The sequence below is a fragment of the Seriola dumerili genome, unplaced genomic scaffold (assembly GCF_002260705.1).
Source record: "Seriola dumerili isolate Sdu_G_001 unplaced genomic scaffold, Sdu_1.0 BDQW01000161.1, whole genome shotgun sequence".
Lineage (NCBI taxonomy): Eukaryota > Metazoa > Chordata > Actinopteri > Carangiformes > Carangidae > Seriola > Seriola dumerili.
The window spans coordinates 4,681,192-4,695,859 of NW_019174416.1; the positions used below are offsets into that span (position 1 = coordinate 4,681,192).

Below are 14,668 nucleotides of genomic sequence, written 5' to 3' on the forward strand. Positions count from 1 at the left end.
GTCCTAAAGAAAACAGTCTGGCTCTGCCAGCCACTCCCTGGCATGCTGGGAGCTGCAGGGAAAGAAACTACAGCAACTGAGGAGGTCAAGCGGGGGGGTGCAGGAGTTATTTTAGGAAGGCTGTCCTTGTCAAATTACCAGTGGGTGTGCTGTGCATTTATAAAGAAAACAAGGAGAGGCAATATTGGTTTGTGTGTGTGTTACAATGTGGACAGCGACTATCAGCATTTATGACTGCAAGGTATTTCTAAAGGAGGTGTAACTCTTGGAGAGCCACTTTGAAAATGAATTAGACCGGAGATGTAAATGACCCTCAAACCTACACCAGAGCTGTTCAAAAGGTGAAACATGGAGCTGAGGAAAGCTTTATTGTGGCTGGCAAACACTCAAAATGATAAAAGCTGAAGGTGAATAATTGAACCCAGTTTAATAATTTCATTTGGAAAATGTCCGTAATTGGCTAAAACCTTTCATCAACCCAGTCTTGCACCCCACAAATAGTAACTTATTACTTTATGGAGCCGTTTTAAAATGGCTGAACATACAGAATTCATTGCTTTACATGTCTTTTCCTCTCTTTTTCTTTCTCACAGTCTGTCTTCATTGCTACTTCTCGTTCTCCAACACAAAGCTGAGATGTTTCTTAGGGGTTCTTCCCACGGGTATTTGATGCTGGGGAGAGATCCGATCCTCTCTGGCAGCTGATGATTTTGGATCCACTTGCCCAGTCTGAGCTGAGGCTGTTGGGACTGATGAATCCTGGAGGATGGGCCTTGGGCTTATGGAGCACACTGGCGAGAGAGGAGAGGCTAAAGTGGGCTCAAGAGCCACAAAGTCAGAAGAGTCAAACTGCGGTTGTCAGGGTCAAAGGCGGGAAGGAGGAGCGAGACAAGGGACAATCTGATGATATGTCTCTATACTCTGTGTTATATTATGTGTTTTTTGGTGAGTACTGAAAACTTGAGAGAGAGCAGATGCGCGGATAAAACAATCATTTCTTGAAACATAAATTGAGTACAAACAGTCTTTCTGTTGAACTCTCTGTAATCTATTTTCATTGTGCAGCAGTATTTCAATCAAATCTGTGCATAAAAGTCCTTGGGATCTTAGTCCAGGGTAGATGTTGGACGGAGAACCTGCGTTTAATATGTGGTTAATATGTTTCGCACTTTACCTGTGTGAGACCTGCTGAGTCCTGCTCTCACTCTGTGTGATCCATCGAACTCTCTATCCTCCCGCTGTAACAATGGAAACACAGTGAAATGTGACAATAGCTTCCTGAAACAATGTCCCCACAATGTCAGTTTGATATTATATTTTAGACTATGTGACTCTCCAGCGCTGTCACATCACTAAAAAGAAGTGTGGCGAAAGGACTGGCAATGAACTGACTATAGTTCGACTAACGTTACATTTTTCTGAAATAGGATCTATAAAGCTATATGGTGATCAGCTTGCTAGTTAGAACAATATAGGCTATAGGGATTTTGAACTAATCCATTCTCTTTGCATGATATACTGACTGCATTTATTTGATATATTTGCGTTAGCTAACTAGCCAGCTTTTATCAATTGCTGTGTGTCTAGCTTTAACTCAGAGTCTCAGCAATGTCAATAATTTGCTGGATGCTAACACTAACTGTTGGTGAACAGGGCATAATATTATAAATAAGGTGAACTACCACACTTCATAATTGATGTGATATTTTCCATCACAACTCTCATTTCCCTAAGTAGATGTGCTAATGTTTCAGTATAATAGAATAGATCTGGCAAGTTATGTTAATGTACTCAATGTGTCTGGCAGTGAGTTGAGACAACGATAATCCTAATCTAACATAAACAGATGATAGGAGTGGGATGAGTAACATAATAATTTGATAATGCACATAAAACCTACAAAGTAACAGGTTCTAAAGAACAGACATTTTGTTGTTGGGAGCCGGTCTTGTTTGACGTTAGAGGACTCCAATTCTAAACGTTAGCTAGTGTCGCACAGTGTTGGCCCTGTAGGGAAGCAGAAGAGAGGCACTGAGGCAATAAGGCACTCTGGAGCGAGTATAAACGTCACATCCTTAGACACAATTTTCCTGGAAAAGTCTTTTAGATAGAAATCCATAGGCTGTTATATGCAACCGATAAAGTTGGGAAAAAAATTTTTTTTGGTTATGTTACAATCTGTTCACAAACTGGTAACACAGTTCTTACATATAGTACCTTTGAATAAAGTTGTCTTTTCTTTAGAAAAATATTGATCTACTATACTGTATTTATCCTAACATGACAAAATACAATTCATCATTTATAGCTTCAAACACCGCCTGATAAACTTCATGTGCCAGTTTCTTTCTGCAGAGTTGATGAAGTATGTAGCATTTTGGAATTAAACTTCACACATGGAATTACTATGTTATCATTTTTTTCTTGTTTCAAGAAAAATGAGAGTCAAAATAAGGCTTAATGACATGTTAATTCAGGCAAACCTGTGTGTTTACATGCATACAGTACCTGTGACCAGTGTGTGATTGTATTATATGAGTATCTCTCTCCCAGACTCTGGTGTCTGTGAAGAGGTCTCCTTGTTTTCTCCGTGGTAGCGTACTGATGCAAAGTGTGTCTGCTGTAAGCCGGCGTCTGCTGGAGTGAGACCACACACAAACCCAGAAAAGGACATATGAATAGCACACGCCTGTAGAAGTTCTCTGGTCTAATATCATAATGCTATAAAAATATTGTTTTCATGCCAAAAGTTCTGAATTTACCTTATTGTTGAAGTTATGAAGGTTTCTGGAGAGGATACGCCTGATGCTGTCCATCTCCTCGGGTAAGAGAGGACGGCTGTGAGAGCGAGGGTCCACTCTAAAGCAAAGTGTGAAGGTTCACAATGATGTAGCCAAAAACTGTGTTGTGAAGACCAGTGGTGTAATGTAGAGTATATGCAAGTGTACGCCGTATACCTACTTATTTCGGCAATGGCATGACCCACCCTACTCAGCCTCTGATTGGCACCTTAATGATTGGTTAGGGTTGGGGTAAAAATATGAGGGTAAACCAATTAGGATTAGGGTTAGGGTTAGGGTTAGGCCTATGCTACGCCAACCTGGGAAAAAGAAATCACCTGCTGCCTACCTGCCCTGTTGGTTCACCTCTATAATAGCACAAAAAAAAAAAGTCCTCTTTATTTTCATTAATGAAATTAATAGGGGAAATGAAGAAAACTACTGAAACAAAAATTTGCTTTAAGAATTACAAACTACCTTGTGATGCTACATCAGTGCTGTAGCAATGGCCCAGCACCCACAACTGCACCCTGCCCCAATAAGACAGCATCACCTAGTCTGTGGGCCAGTATTGATTGCAAAAATCTGCATCTCTTCTGTAGTAATGTTAAATTCATAATGATCCTAACTACCTGATGAAGAACTCAAGTGACAATGAGCAAATACTGCTGGGTCATTATTGGGTGAATTAAATTGTAGTTGTACAGGTCATTGTTTATAACACAGGGTGTTTATCCTTTGCTGGATGGGCTGCTTTTAAAAAAAAGGGGCATATGTTAATAGTATACCCATTTCACCAGGCACCACTACACCACTGGCAAAGACTCACATATTCAATCAGCTTCAGTGTTTTAACTGGGGTCTTAAGTAGGAGAAACCATCAGAATTGACAGGGAAAGTGTTGCTATTCTATTACTTTTGACTTTAAAACAAATGCAAATATTGTTGTGAGGGAATCTCACAAATTATTTGAGTTGAACCAGGGTTCACCATCGAGGAGCAGTGACTTTTTTTTTTAAAGATTTGAAGCAACACAGATAACCATGATGGTCATGAAACATTTCTCACTGTTTTTAGCACCCTTACGGGACTCCTTTCTGTGCAAGATGCTGATATAAAGTAACAAAAAATACTTTCTCACATTGGTGGTGCCTCCTCGTCTCCTCTCTGCTCCCTTCTCTCCAGCTCCTGGTAAACTCTGAGGATGCTGGAGCGAGCTTGGTGGTCCTCACGGATCAGGAAACGGCGAAGGTACTTTCTGTTGAACTGCTCAAACCTCACTCACACACACAGGTACACACACACAACATGCATTAGTTTCCAGTTGAATGTGGAAAATGATCAGAAACTTTTGCATGTGGTGTTTGCTGCCATCTACTGGTGATTTCTGTTCCTATTCTTATGAACATGCTCCGCCACGCATGTCAGGGGAAATCCATGGAGAAGGTAAAATAAAGTGAAACTAACTTGTCTTTCCAGTAGTGCTGCCCCCAGTAACCAACCACATCCTCTATCCCGGCCAGCAGGTGATCAATGAGCTAAGAAGAGACATGATATCAACGTATCATTCATATATTTGTCTTGATTCTAAATACATTGTTCCATATGCTTTGTGTCATGATTTGTATTTTCAAATGCGATGTGAATCTGCGCACTATACCCACAACGCCAGCCCTGCATGTGCAACTTCTACAAGTAAGTAATTCACAAACATGCACAAAGTGCATTGTGTACATTGTGTAGTAATGTGTTCCCAAAAAGTAAGAAAATTGAAATAAGGTGAAGCTGATATAAAATTTTGAATAAAGCTACAACACATGCTCTTGTTGGTGAGTCACAAAGGTAAACCTATCTATATTGAGGCGATGTATTAATTAAATTCTGAGCTATAAATAAAATCGCTGTACACTGTAATATTGGTGTTCTAAATTACAGACGCTGCACTTCACTGTGATTGCTGTAATTTCTCACCCTGCTGTGGATCTCCTCACTGACAGTAGGCAGAGCTCTCTTCTTTCTCTTCACATCCAACAGCTCCACCAGAGGCTTTATGGTCATCCCCTGGAAATCAGAAAATATAACCAGAAAAATACCCCATGAAACCAAACATGTCCAAGATAAATAATAAATACAGGAACTGGTTTTTCTTCCACATTCACATTTGACATTATTCTCCCACCTGTACAAAGACAGTGAAGAGAATGACCACAATGGTTGTTGTGATGAAGAGTCTTTTCTTTGGGAAGTCATCGATGAGGAAGACCAGGGAGAAACAGATCGCCCCTCTCAGGCCACCGTAGGCGATGATGAACTGATCTCTAAAGGTCACAGCATTCCTCCGGAGCTTGTTCACCACAGCGGTCAGCAACAGAACACCTCGAGAGGAGGGGGAAGATGTTGAACCCTCCATTTTGACAACTATTTATCAAGAGTTTCCGAAGGCAAATGAGAATTACCAGGTGCTCAGGGTTATGAAGTAGTAAAGTCCAGGTGAATGCAAGGTGCTCTAGAAGTTAAACTGGTCAACTGTGGACAAAGGGAAGCCTCTGGCCTTACTTCAGTCACACTCGCACTGAGCCATGGATGTAATTAAAGTGCCTTTGTTAGTTTGGGGCAAATGAAATATGATAAATATCGTTATCTATACGAAATATAAATATACACACATACACAACAATTAGACTAGGTAGAAACAAAATTAATGGTCACATCAACAATTATGATCATAACAGTCAAAGTAACAATAAAAAATATCCACTATGACACCAGCAACGATGACAGGAGAGAATCAGTTTACAAAACAGATCTGAAATCTATTTCCTCATTAAGACCTGGATAAATTAAAGCATCGAATTAAAAAATGTAGTAAGTCTCTCTCTGCAGTAATTCACTGTGTATCTGAGGCATCTTTTCAGTGTCTGTTTGATTATTATAGGAAGTGATGACGTCCAATAGAGGCCGCCTTAGCCTGAGCTGTGGAGATTGTGGTCTTTTTATATGATCTGTCTAAAAATCTGAGTGCAGGTCACAGATCCTTCTCAACCATTGAAAAAGTATATAATTTATCATCATCTGATGGTTTTAATCTAGGAAATGGAGCCTCTCTTTATAGTGTTCAATAGATGATTTCTATGTTCTTATTAGTGTTATAAAGATAATTATAGAGATTCATCAAATCCTTACAACTAACCTTATAAAGAAGAAATCATCATATATTTCTATGTTGTCACTAAAGCGTTTCATTTCAGGGTTAAAGACATATTCAGACTCACAAAGTCCAAGATAGATGAGAGCGTATTCTGGGGCAAAGCTAACCCCCATAATCGTCCTTTTACATTTCCTGAACAATTGGTCTTGAAACAGGGGAACATTATTATTCAACACCCACTTAGTAAGTTCCACAATGAAACCTGTAGGGGGTGTCTCTCCCCTCTCTGTCTGGCAGATAATGACTCACTAAATATTAGTATATAATGTTTCTATAATACCCATGAAGTCCCAGGCAATATCATCTGTAGCATCCCGCACATATGACGATATCTTATGAACATAGTCTTTTAAATGGTAGACTGTAAACTGTGATGGGTCCCATTTGCAGCCAGAGTGGGCCTCTTTTAATTCTTTATGAACTTTAGGTAACATATAGAAAGTGATGAGTCTTGGCCATGTTTATAGGTGTTTTTTCCAATTACAGTTTCTATATTCCAAAGAGCAGTGAGTTCCTTCATACGTGGAAGAGGGTTAGTACACAGTTCTGTATAATACTGGGCGGATGATGATGATCTTTATTTCATTCATTATGCATACATATAATTCTCAGAAACACAGATGTAACTTTCATCCTCCTGTCATCGTTGCTGGTGTTATTGTGGATATTTTTTACTGTTACTTTTATCATTATGATCATAATTGTTACTGTGAGTTTTAGCTTCTTTTTAACAAAGTCTACATGTTGTATATTTACTGTGTGACATGCTGATTTAGCCTCTGTGGCCATTAATTGCCTATATGTGGAATCACGACACTCCACTCTGGTTTACTCCTCTTTCCAGTCCCTCCCTGATGAAGACCCAGTGTGGATTGAAACTGGTCGGCGTTTTCCTGTTTTGTGATGTTTTTTACTACGATATGCCGGCTTGATGCAAGTGTCCCTGAAGTAATCCCTGAGGCTTCCCTTTGTCAACTGTTCATCATTGGTACGTTGGTAGACATGAAAAAAATGAGCTTAAAGTGCAGGAATGATTTTTAAAGTTACCTGTGGCCCTCCACACGAGGCAGAGCAGCAGTGTGGAGCAGACAAAGGGCCAGCTCCACATATGGACGTCCTGTATGGTGGACACACCCAGGAAGATGAAGATCAAGGTTTCACTGACGCTGCTCCACATCTTCAGGAAGTACTGGATGCTGGTGTTGCTGCGCTCTGACACATTAGCCTCCACATACTGTTTCATGGTGACGGCACAGGTCACAATGCTACAGGAAGGTGAAGGAACAAAGACTGTTAAACAAAATCAAATTTTACCAAACAAAACATTTACAAAAGGAGGTGTTTGAGGTTGAGTTAATGCTCAGCAGCACTCACGCCATGATGCCAGAGAGGTGAAGCATCTCTGAGGTCAGGTAGGACAAGTAGGAGTAGAGGAAGACAAAGAGTGGGGCGATGACCTGGGCTCTGGAGGTGAACCGTGAGGTGAGGGCCGCCACCAGGCCGAAGAAGAGGCCTACGCACAGGCCACCGAGGCCCACCACCACCACCCTGCACCCACCCAGCAACACATCCAGCCCTGACACTGATGGCAGACGGAGAAAGGACTCAAACAGCTTGTAGAGGACCTGATGGGAAAAGAAGTGTATTACATACACAATAAAATATTTGATTTCACACACACACACACACACACACACATGCATAAACACCACCTCTCCCCTCACCACAGTAACAGCGTCGTTGAGCAGCGACTCTCCAAACACCAAGATATGCAGTTGTTCGTTAACATGCATCTCCTGGAAGACAGAGAGCACGGCCACAGGGTCGACAGCAGCGATCAGAGAGCCGAACAGCAGGCAGTGAAGCAGAGAGACGTCTCCCAGAGAGCTCTGAGCCAACACACACACACCGTACAGAGACAGGCCGATGCCCAGCACGTTCCATAAGGTTCCCAGGACTGCATACCTGGAAATATGTACAGAATCAACAGCTTTACAGTATACAGGCCTCATAACACCCAATGAAGTCACATGTTCCCAATATAACTCTTAAATTTAAACTCTTTAAACTTTATAAACTCTTTAAATCTGCATTAATTCATTTTTTGTGTCACTTGTGGGCAGTGTAACAAGCTGTAAACAACACTGACATCATCACCTTATAGTTGATATGGAGAACAGGTTCTTACCAAACAGTTGTAAAGGTGTGGGAGAATAAAACCAAAACAATGAGCTGAAAGATGCCAAAACTGAGGGGAGTCTATGGGTCAGGCCGTACATAAACACGCAATACTTTTAGCTAAATGCTAATGTCAGCATGCTAACATTCTGACAATGACAAACAACAACAACGTTTACCATGTTCGCAATTTTAGTTTAGTGTGTTAATGTGCTAACATTAGCTAATAAGCACTAAGGACAAAATACAGCTGATGCTGATAGGAACATCATTTCTTTCTCCATCATATTTTTAGCTGCTTGTTTCAGGGCTTCAATTACACCACATATGTTCAATGCAAAATTCAATATATATTTCCCTGTGACATAGACATATTTGGCACATTTTAGAACTTGATAATCCAAACTGGAGAATTTAACTTTCTATTTAAAACAAAACTCTGTCTAAAAGTTTTGAAATGTTTAGTGAAAGTGTCCTCCCAAACACAAAGTGTATTCAAAGGTTTTTGCACTCAGACATATCGAACATTGACAGTGTACCGACCAGAGGATGGTACCGAGATTTTCAAAGAACAGCCTCCCTGGCAGGAAGTATCCTGCGTCCAAGACGATTGGCGGGAGCAGAAAGAGGAAGAAAGCATCAGCGCTGAGAGTTGGGGGAGCGGAGTGACGAACACCATATATCACACCCCCCACCAGGAGGCCCACCATGATGAGGAGACAGCTCTCTGGGACGACTGCGGGGACTCGACCAGACCAGTGGAAACCTGAGGGGTAGAGAGAGAGAGAGAAGAACAGCTGAAAGGACATCACAACAGTTCGATTTAACAGAGTTGTGACTGTTTGAGCTGCAAGAATTTACACTCTCTCCACATTACACACATAAACAAACTCTTATAATGATGGAGTTGGCTGTTAACAAGATGCTCTTGTTGGTTTCCTTTACAATGCCTTTTTGTGAACAATTACAGAAAGGGAAAATGAAACTAAGAAATTCACAAAAGCACTAAAGTTCCAGTTCTTTGTAAAATGTGGAACAGAGAAATTCTCCTTTATTGTTTATGTGATATAAACAAGCTGAATTTTATTCAAACCTTTTCCTTTTTTGGCTTTATATTTGAAATATGTACCGTAAGTAAGTGATCTGAAAGTAACAGAAATTTAAATATCACTATAAAAAAGTAACTTTTATTAACATTCCCACCCCTGAATGAATGTCACATTCTGTAACTCCCACATTCTCTGTTCAGTTTTACACCTATTACAACATCTAACCACCTGTGACATCCAATCAAAAGTTAGCTTGTACGAAGTAAATCTGAGGTTTACCCAGTTTGGCCAGTGAGGCCAGCATGATCCACAGCACGATCTCAAAGGGAGCCTGCACATGGTGGTAGTCCACGCTGAAAACCCTCAGAGCCATGGGCAGATCCACAGACAGGCCACCATCGCTGCTGTTGAACCCCAGTGAGGGGGGCTGAATGTGGGGCTGAGGGAAGTCAGCTGGGGGTGTCAGGCCCAAACATCCCAGGCAGACAGAGAGCAGCAGAGAGAGAGTCCACAGAGCAGCCATCCTGCGGCCATGCTGGGACAACAGGAGAGAGAGGGAGAGAGACAGAGAGAGAGAATGGGAGAGGGGTTATGGACATGGGGGAGGGCAAACAGCACCAAACACACACACACACACACACACACACACACACACACACACACACACACACACACACACACTAACACAAAACAACCTGACCACAACTCATGCAGCCACTAATGTGCACAGGAATCCCTGAGCTAGCAATGATATCTAACCAGCAGTACAGAGCTCAACACACACACACACACACACACACACACACACACACACACACACGCACACACACACACACACACACACACACACACACACGCACACACACACACATGCACACAAATTAGTTTACATAATTTGAAATGAATGGTGACATCTTTTGTTTTCTAATACTGAGACATGAAAAAGTATAATATAGTGACAGCAGTGCTTCATTTCTTGAATTTCTAATATCTAGATATGTGCAGATATAACTGGAAAGATAAACTCACCACACATCACACATTTCAGACAAACAAACAGGTTAGAATAGCACATCATGGAGTTCATGAGATTTTTTATCTGAAATGAACAAACATCCTCAAAAAGATTTTAATTTGCAGCCAAGACAATATCTTTCCCTCCCAGGGTCTTATTAATAATTTCAGAGCTTGTCATCTTCCTATGTTGTCCTTACATCATCTCAATATGCCCACAGTCTAGTCAGCTTTATGGCCAACGTGAGGACTGCTATCAGAATAAGGCTTTTGCTTCAATAATGGGGTTAGTGAATTTAGTTGTGCAGGTCATCTACACAACAAATATGCTCTTAATATTAAAAATATGTTGCATGTGCAGCTTTTTTGACTAACAAAATTTCAAACAGATGGCATGTGAAAATATTTTTCTCCAGTTTTAAAATCTCTTGCAGCATTTGGAGAGTTGTTTCACATTCTTCTCTGCTCCAAGAGAACAGATTGAAGCTCATTTTTGTCTTTTTCTAATATCTGTTTAATGATGAATTATTGATGAAACAATAACCACAGATATTGAAAATGAACCAGTTTTTCAGAGCACCACACAGGGAATAGTTTGCCATTTGAAATTGAAATTAGTTATGTAGTAATAAAAATAAAGCAATTACAGATTGCAGAATAATAAAAACCAGAGCTCAAAAAAGAGAAAATGACGTTGTTAACACTTTCTGCTGACGCATGCTTTTAAACTTTGTTGTTGTTGTACCTAAAAGTTTTCTTAAATAAACGTATTCGTGAGTAATAAGCCACTGTTAAGAACAAGTTTTAGGATGCCAGACTTCTTCAGATATCGCCTGCTTTGTTTGTTTGCTCAGTGGAGAGTTTAACGCCTTATGGAAAAGAGCTGCAGAGCATATGGACCATTCTATAAAATCTTTATTAAAGATGCCTTATGAGAAAGTGGTGTCTTCTCATGTGACTTTAGGGCTAAGTTAAGATTTTTTTTCATCTCTTACTCTGACTATTGGCTCCCAGTGATATTACACTGGTTTGTTTTTGATGTAACAGGAAAAGCACAGGCGTAATTAATAACAAGAATAACGACTGCTGTCGAAATGTCTGCAGTGAATTAAGTCTGTTGCTGTAAACAGTTTTTTTTACCAGAGTGAATCTTGTTACCCATGAAGTTATGGCTTCATATTCTGCTTTCATATGTTCACTGAGTAACTATGCAAATGTGCCCATGCAGGTATACAATACAATACTAGTACAATTCTTGTACATGGACGGTAATATCACTTGTTGATATATAATATAACTGTGTTGACAGCAGGTCTTCACTGCACTCGAAAATGTTTGGATCCGAAGTTGTGCAGCCTCTAGAATTTATAGTTTTGACTCAAGCTTCCCTTAAAGGTCTGAATGTGGCATTGTCTACATTTCTGAAGCCCTCTGCAATACTAACATGAAGTTAGCTTGGCTGCCTCTCCTCAGTGAACCTTTATCACTGCAGACATTTTGACTTGTCGCAGTAGGAAAAGCACAGGTGATTCAGATTTTGTTAGCAGTGGCTCAGTTTCTTTCAGTGTCCCAGTGGGCCAGCAGGCACAATACAAGGATCCTGGATCCAGCTCACTTAAATGGAATAAGCCGTTTTGGTTATACATCTCCCAAGGGTAAAATCTTCTTTTAGTTTGCGTTTAATTTTCAGATTAGCAGTTCATAAATGCTCCAATCTCTTCACTAACATTGTATGTAACAAAGTCTGATTAGAAACCGTCACCTCAAATCTGTTAATTACAGAAAAGAAACTCTGGGAATCTTTATTTTCCATCTTTTAGCATAGATAAGTGAAGTGGCTTAGGTTTCCAAAAAGCCAAGTGATTTAGTGCATGTTATTGGATCACCATTACCCTCACTGTGGGAGCTCTGAGAGGCCCAGACGTGAGGATCTGAGCCTCAAAGGTTACAAATCAACCTTAAGCAGGCAGAGGCATCATAAATCTTTAGGCTGTTCCTCCGTCAGCTCATGCTGGACCTCACTGAGATCTGTGGAACAGGCAAACCCTTAATTATATTTCATAGTAAAGTCAAAATATATAATAGACAGTAGACAACTGTCTCCCTAATTTAAAAACAAAAATATCAAGATTAAGTTATCATCAGGTAACGTATCATCAGCTGCAGTTGGTCCATTGAAAACAAAACTGTCACTGGATTTGTATAATTTTTGTCATTACCTGAAACTGAAACAGCAGAAAAGATTCAGAACTTTAATGATGGAGTTGTTAATCTGTGCTTCAAAAAAAACCTGTAACCTGTAATTTGAGAGTGATATCAGATTTCAGTTCCACATTTAGAAATGCGGCATTAACATCTGTGCTTCAGCTCATGATACATCATATATTTCCTGCTGTATTCTGGTACAGAAGGAAACAATGAGCATATTTTCTTTATTATTTCCCTTGTCAAAGCAGAAGACAAGATTTTTTCATTTTAGTTTATTCATACCATAGGGATTATTTTGCAGGATACATGTCTACAAGGTTTCCCCAATGTGCAGAATGATCTTACAGTTTACTCTATCATCTTACCTGCCTATTAGACACCCACTTATAATGTCAGTAAAAGAAATTCTCATGTATAACAGGTAAATTCAGCGTGTTGTAGTACAACAATCTAACAGCAGGTGGCACATGAGAGCAGGTAAATCTGAGGCATCATTTCATCAAGCAAGTTAACAAATACACTATGTAGACAGTTAAAAATAAAAGTATGAACTATTTTAGTGAATTGCGCTTTCTCTCTATTTCACAGTCATATCTATACATGTGTATGTGTAAACTTGGGAGTGAAGTACAGAGGCATAAAAAAGCTTAACTAACCATTACATTTAATACTTTTGCAGGATGTATTCATCACGTTTCATTACTGATGAGTATTGTCAGTCTCTGAAATCCTCAGTACAGGGGAGCTGAAGTTGGATGAGCAGGGTACTATGTTCTGGGTGCTCAGATAACTAATCTTCTTGTCGCTGTCTCCTCCTGATCTTTCCAGACTGGCCTCCAGTGAGTCTGGCCCCTGCGGCTGGCTGCCGGGCTGCGGCGGCGGCACCAGACCGTGCAGGAGGCTGTTCCCCAGGTGGGAGTTGCATCGAGCCAAGTTGTCAGTCAGGTGCTGCATGTACACCTCTTCTAGCTGTTTCTCCAGCAGCCCATTCAATACAGAGTTTGACATGGGCTCCAACCCTGATCCGGGCAGATCCAGGCTGATGTTCACACTGGCCCCCATAACCAGATATCCCTGGTCTGGTATGGATGAAACAGGATCCCCTTGTGGCTCCTGCTGGGCTGCCCATCCTGGATGTTGGTGATTTTCAGAGAGAGCAGTGTACAAATCCTGCTGAGCGATAGTGGCTCTCAGTAGGTTGTGTGAGATGCGGCCTGAGTCGACCACCTGCAGGTCTGGATACTGTTCCAGGAGGCTACAGTCGTCAAGGCTGTAAACTGTAAAGTCAGGGTCCAGGGCGAGGGAAGGTGAACACCCAGGGATTGAGAGGCCTACAGGATCTTGAGGCAGCACTCTCAGTCCCTGAGCATGGGTGGAGTCTAACTCCTCCTGGTTTGAACCTGATTACAGAAAATAAACTGGTCATTTAGTTGTCTTCAGTTTAATTTAGTTTGGTCTGTCATTTTGTTAAATTGTATGAACTCATTAGTAAAATAATTTCTGATAGAGCAAGAACATTTTAGTAAAAGGGAAGCAAGGGAACTAGGCCATGTGAAATTAGCTCATGAAACGAGTATGGTAAATTAGACTTCTCGCTACCTCAGGTAATTTGTAATTTGTGTAATCTGTATGTTAAAACATTTGATGAGGCTGTTTACCTGCTTCAGTTGAATCCGTCCGTATGTCTGTAGAGTCTGACTCCGAGAGACTACACTTCAACGCGTCCGGACGATGAGTGTGCGTCTGTGTTTTGTGTCGTTTGGAAGCAGAAGCAAACTTTCTCTCCTCCCTGTAAAGCAGCACTCTGAGAAAACCTTCGGCCAGCATGGCGCAAGCGGACTGTCCTCTTCTTTAATGTCTCTCTTTAGCTTCTTCTGGGTGTAAGTCTTAGGCACACCCAATGTGATAGCGTTTGCCACTGAAATGTTCTTTAGGCCTGTTTCACTTCTGCAAATGAGAGCTGGCCCCTCCACCCACCACTAGATAGTCTACTTCCTTTATTAAACTATAACTGAAATTCGTTGTTACACACAAGCTGAGAAAAGTTAAACTAAGGGCCAGAAGTATTCAGATCCTGTTGTGGCGAGAAGCAGTGGATCAAAAAAGGAATCAGACAGTCAAGACACAGGTGTCAAAGCGGAGAGTCTCTTTATTCACAACGGCCTACTCGCAGTCATAGACGGAGACAACAACCACAACACAGAACGAAACATGTTCTTTTATATCCCAGA

The 14,668-nt window shown here is 40.8% G+C and overlaps 2 protein-coding genes across 2 annotated transcripts; both read right to left on the minus strand.

The window, feature by feature from the left end:
* Positions 1 to 606: 606 nt before the first annotated feature.
* Positions 607 to 9,738, minus strand: LOC111226620 (sodium/hydrogen exchanger 2-like). Its single transcript, XM_022751866.1, has 13 exons — positions 9,495 to 9,738; positions 8,710 to 8,932; positions 7,713 to 7,953; positions 7,363 to 7,613; positions 7,036 to 7,253; positions 4,960 to 5,156; positions 4,752 to 4,841; positions 4,248 to 4,318; positions 3,922 to 4,056; positions 2,763 to 2,859; positions 2,509 to 2,637; positions 1,175 to 1,238; positions 607 to 791 (listed from the first exon to the last, which is right to left on the minus strand). The coding sequence occupies exons 1-13, from the start codon at positions 9,736 to 9,738 to the stop codon at positions 607 to 609; spliced, it is 2,145 nt and encodes a 714-aa protein (XP_022607587.1).
* A 2,956-nt stretch (positions 9,739 to 12,694) lies between these two features.
* Positions 12,695 to 14,354, minus strand: LOC111226655. Its single transcript, XM_022751919.1, has 2 exons — positions 14,096 to 14,354; positions 12,695 to 13,837 (listed from the first exon to the last, which is right to left on the minus strand). Exons 1-2 carry the CDS (start codon positions 14,262 to 14,264, stop codon positions 13,137 to 13,139), a joined length of 870 nt encoding a protein of 289 aa, XP_022607640.1. The 5' UTR covers positions 14,265 to 14,354; the 3' UTR covers positions 12,695 to 13,136.
* Positions 14,355 to 14,668: the final 314 nt, after the last annotated feature.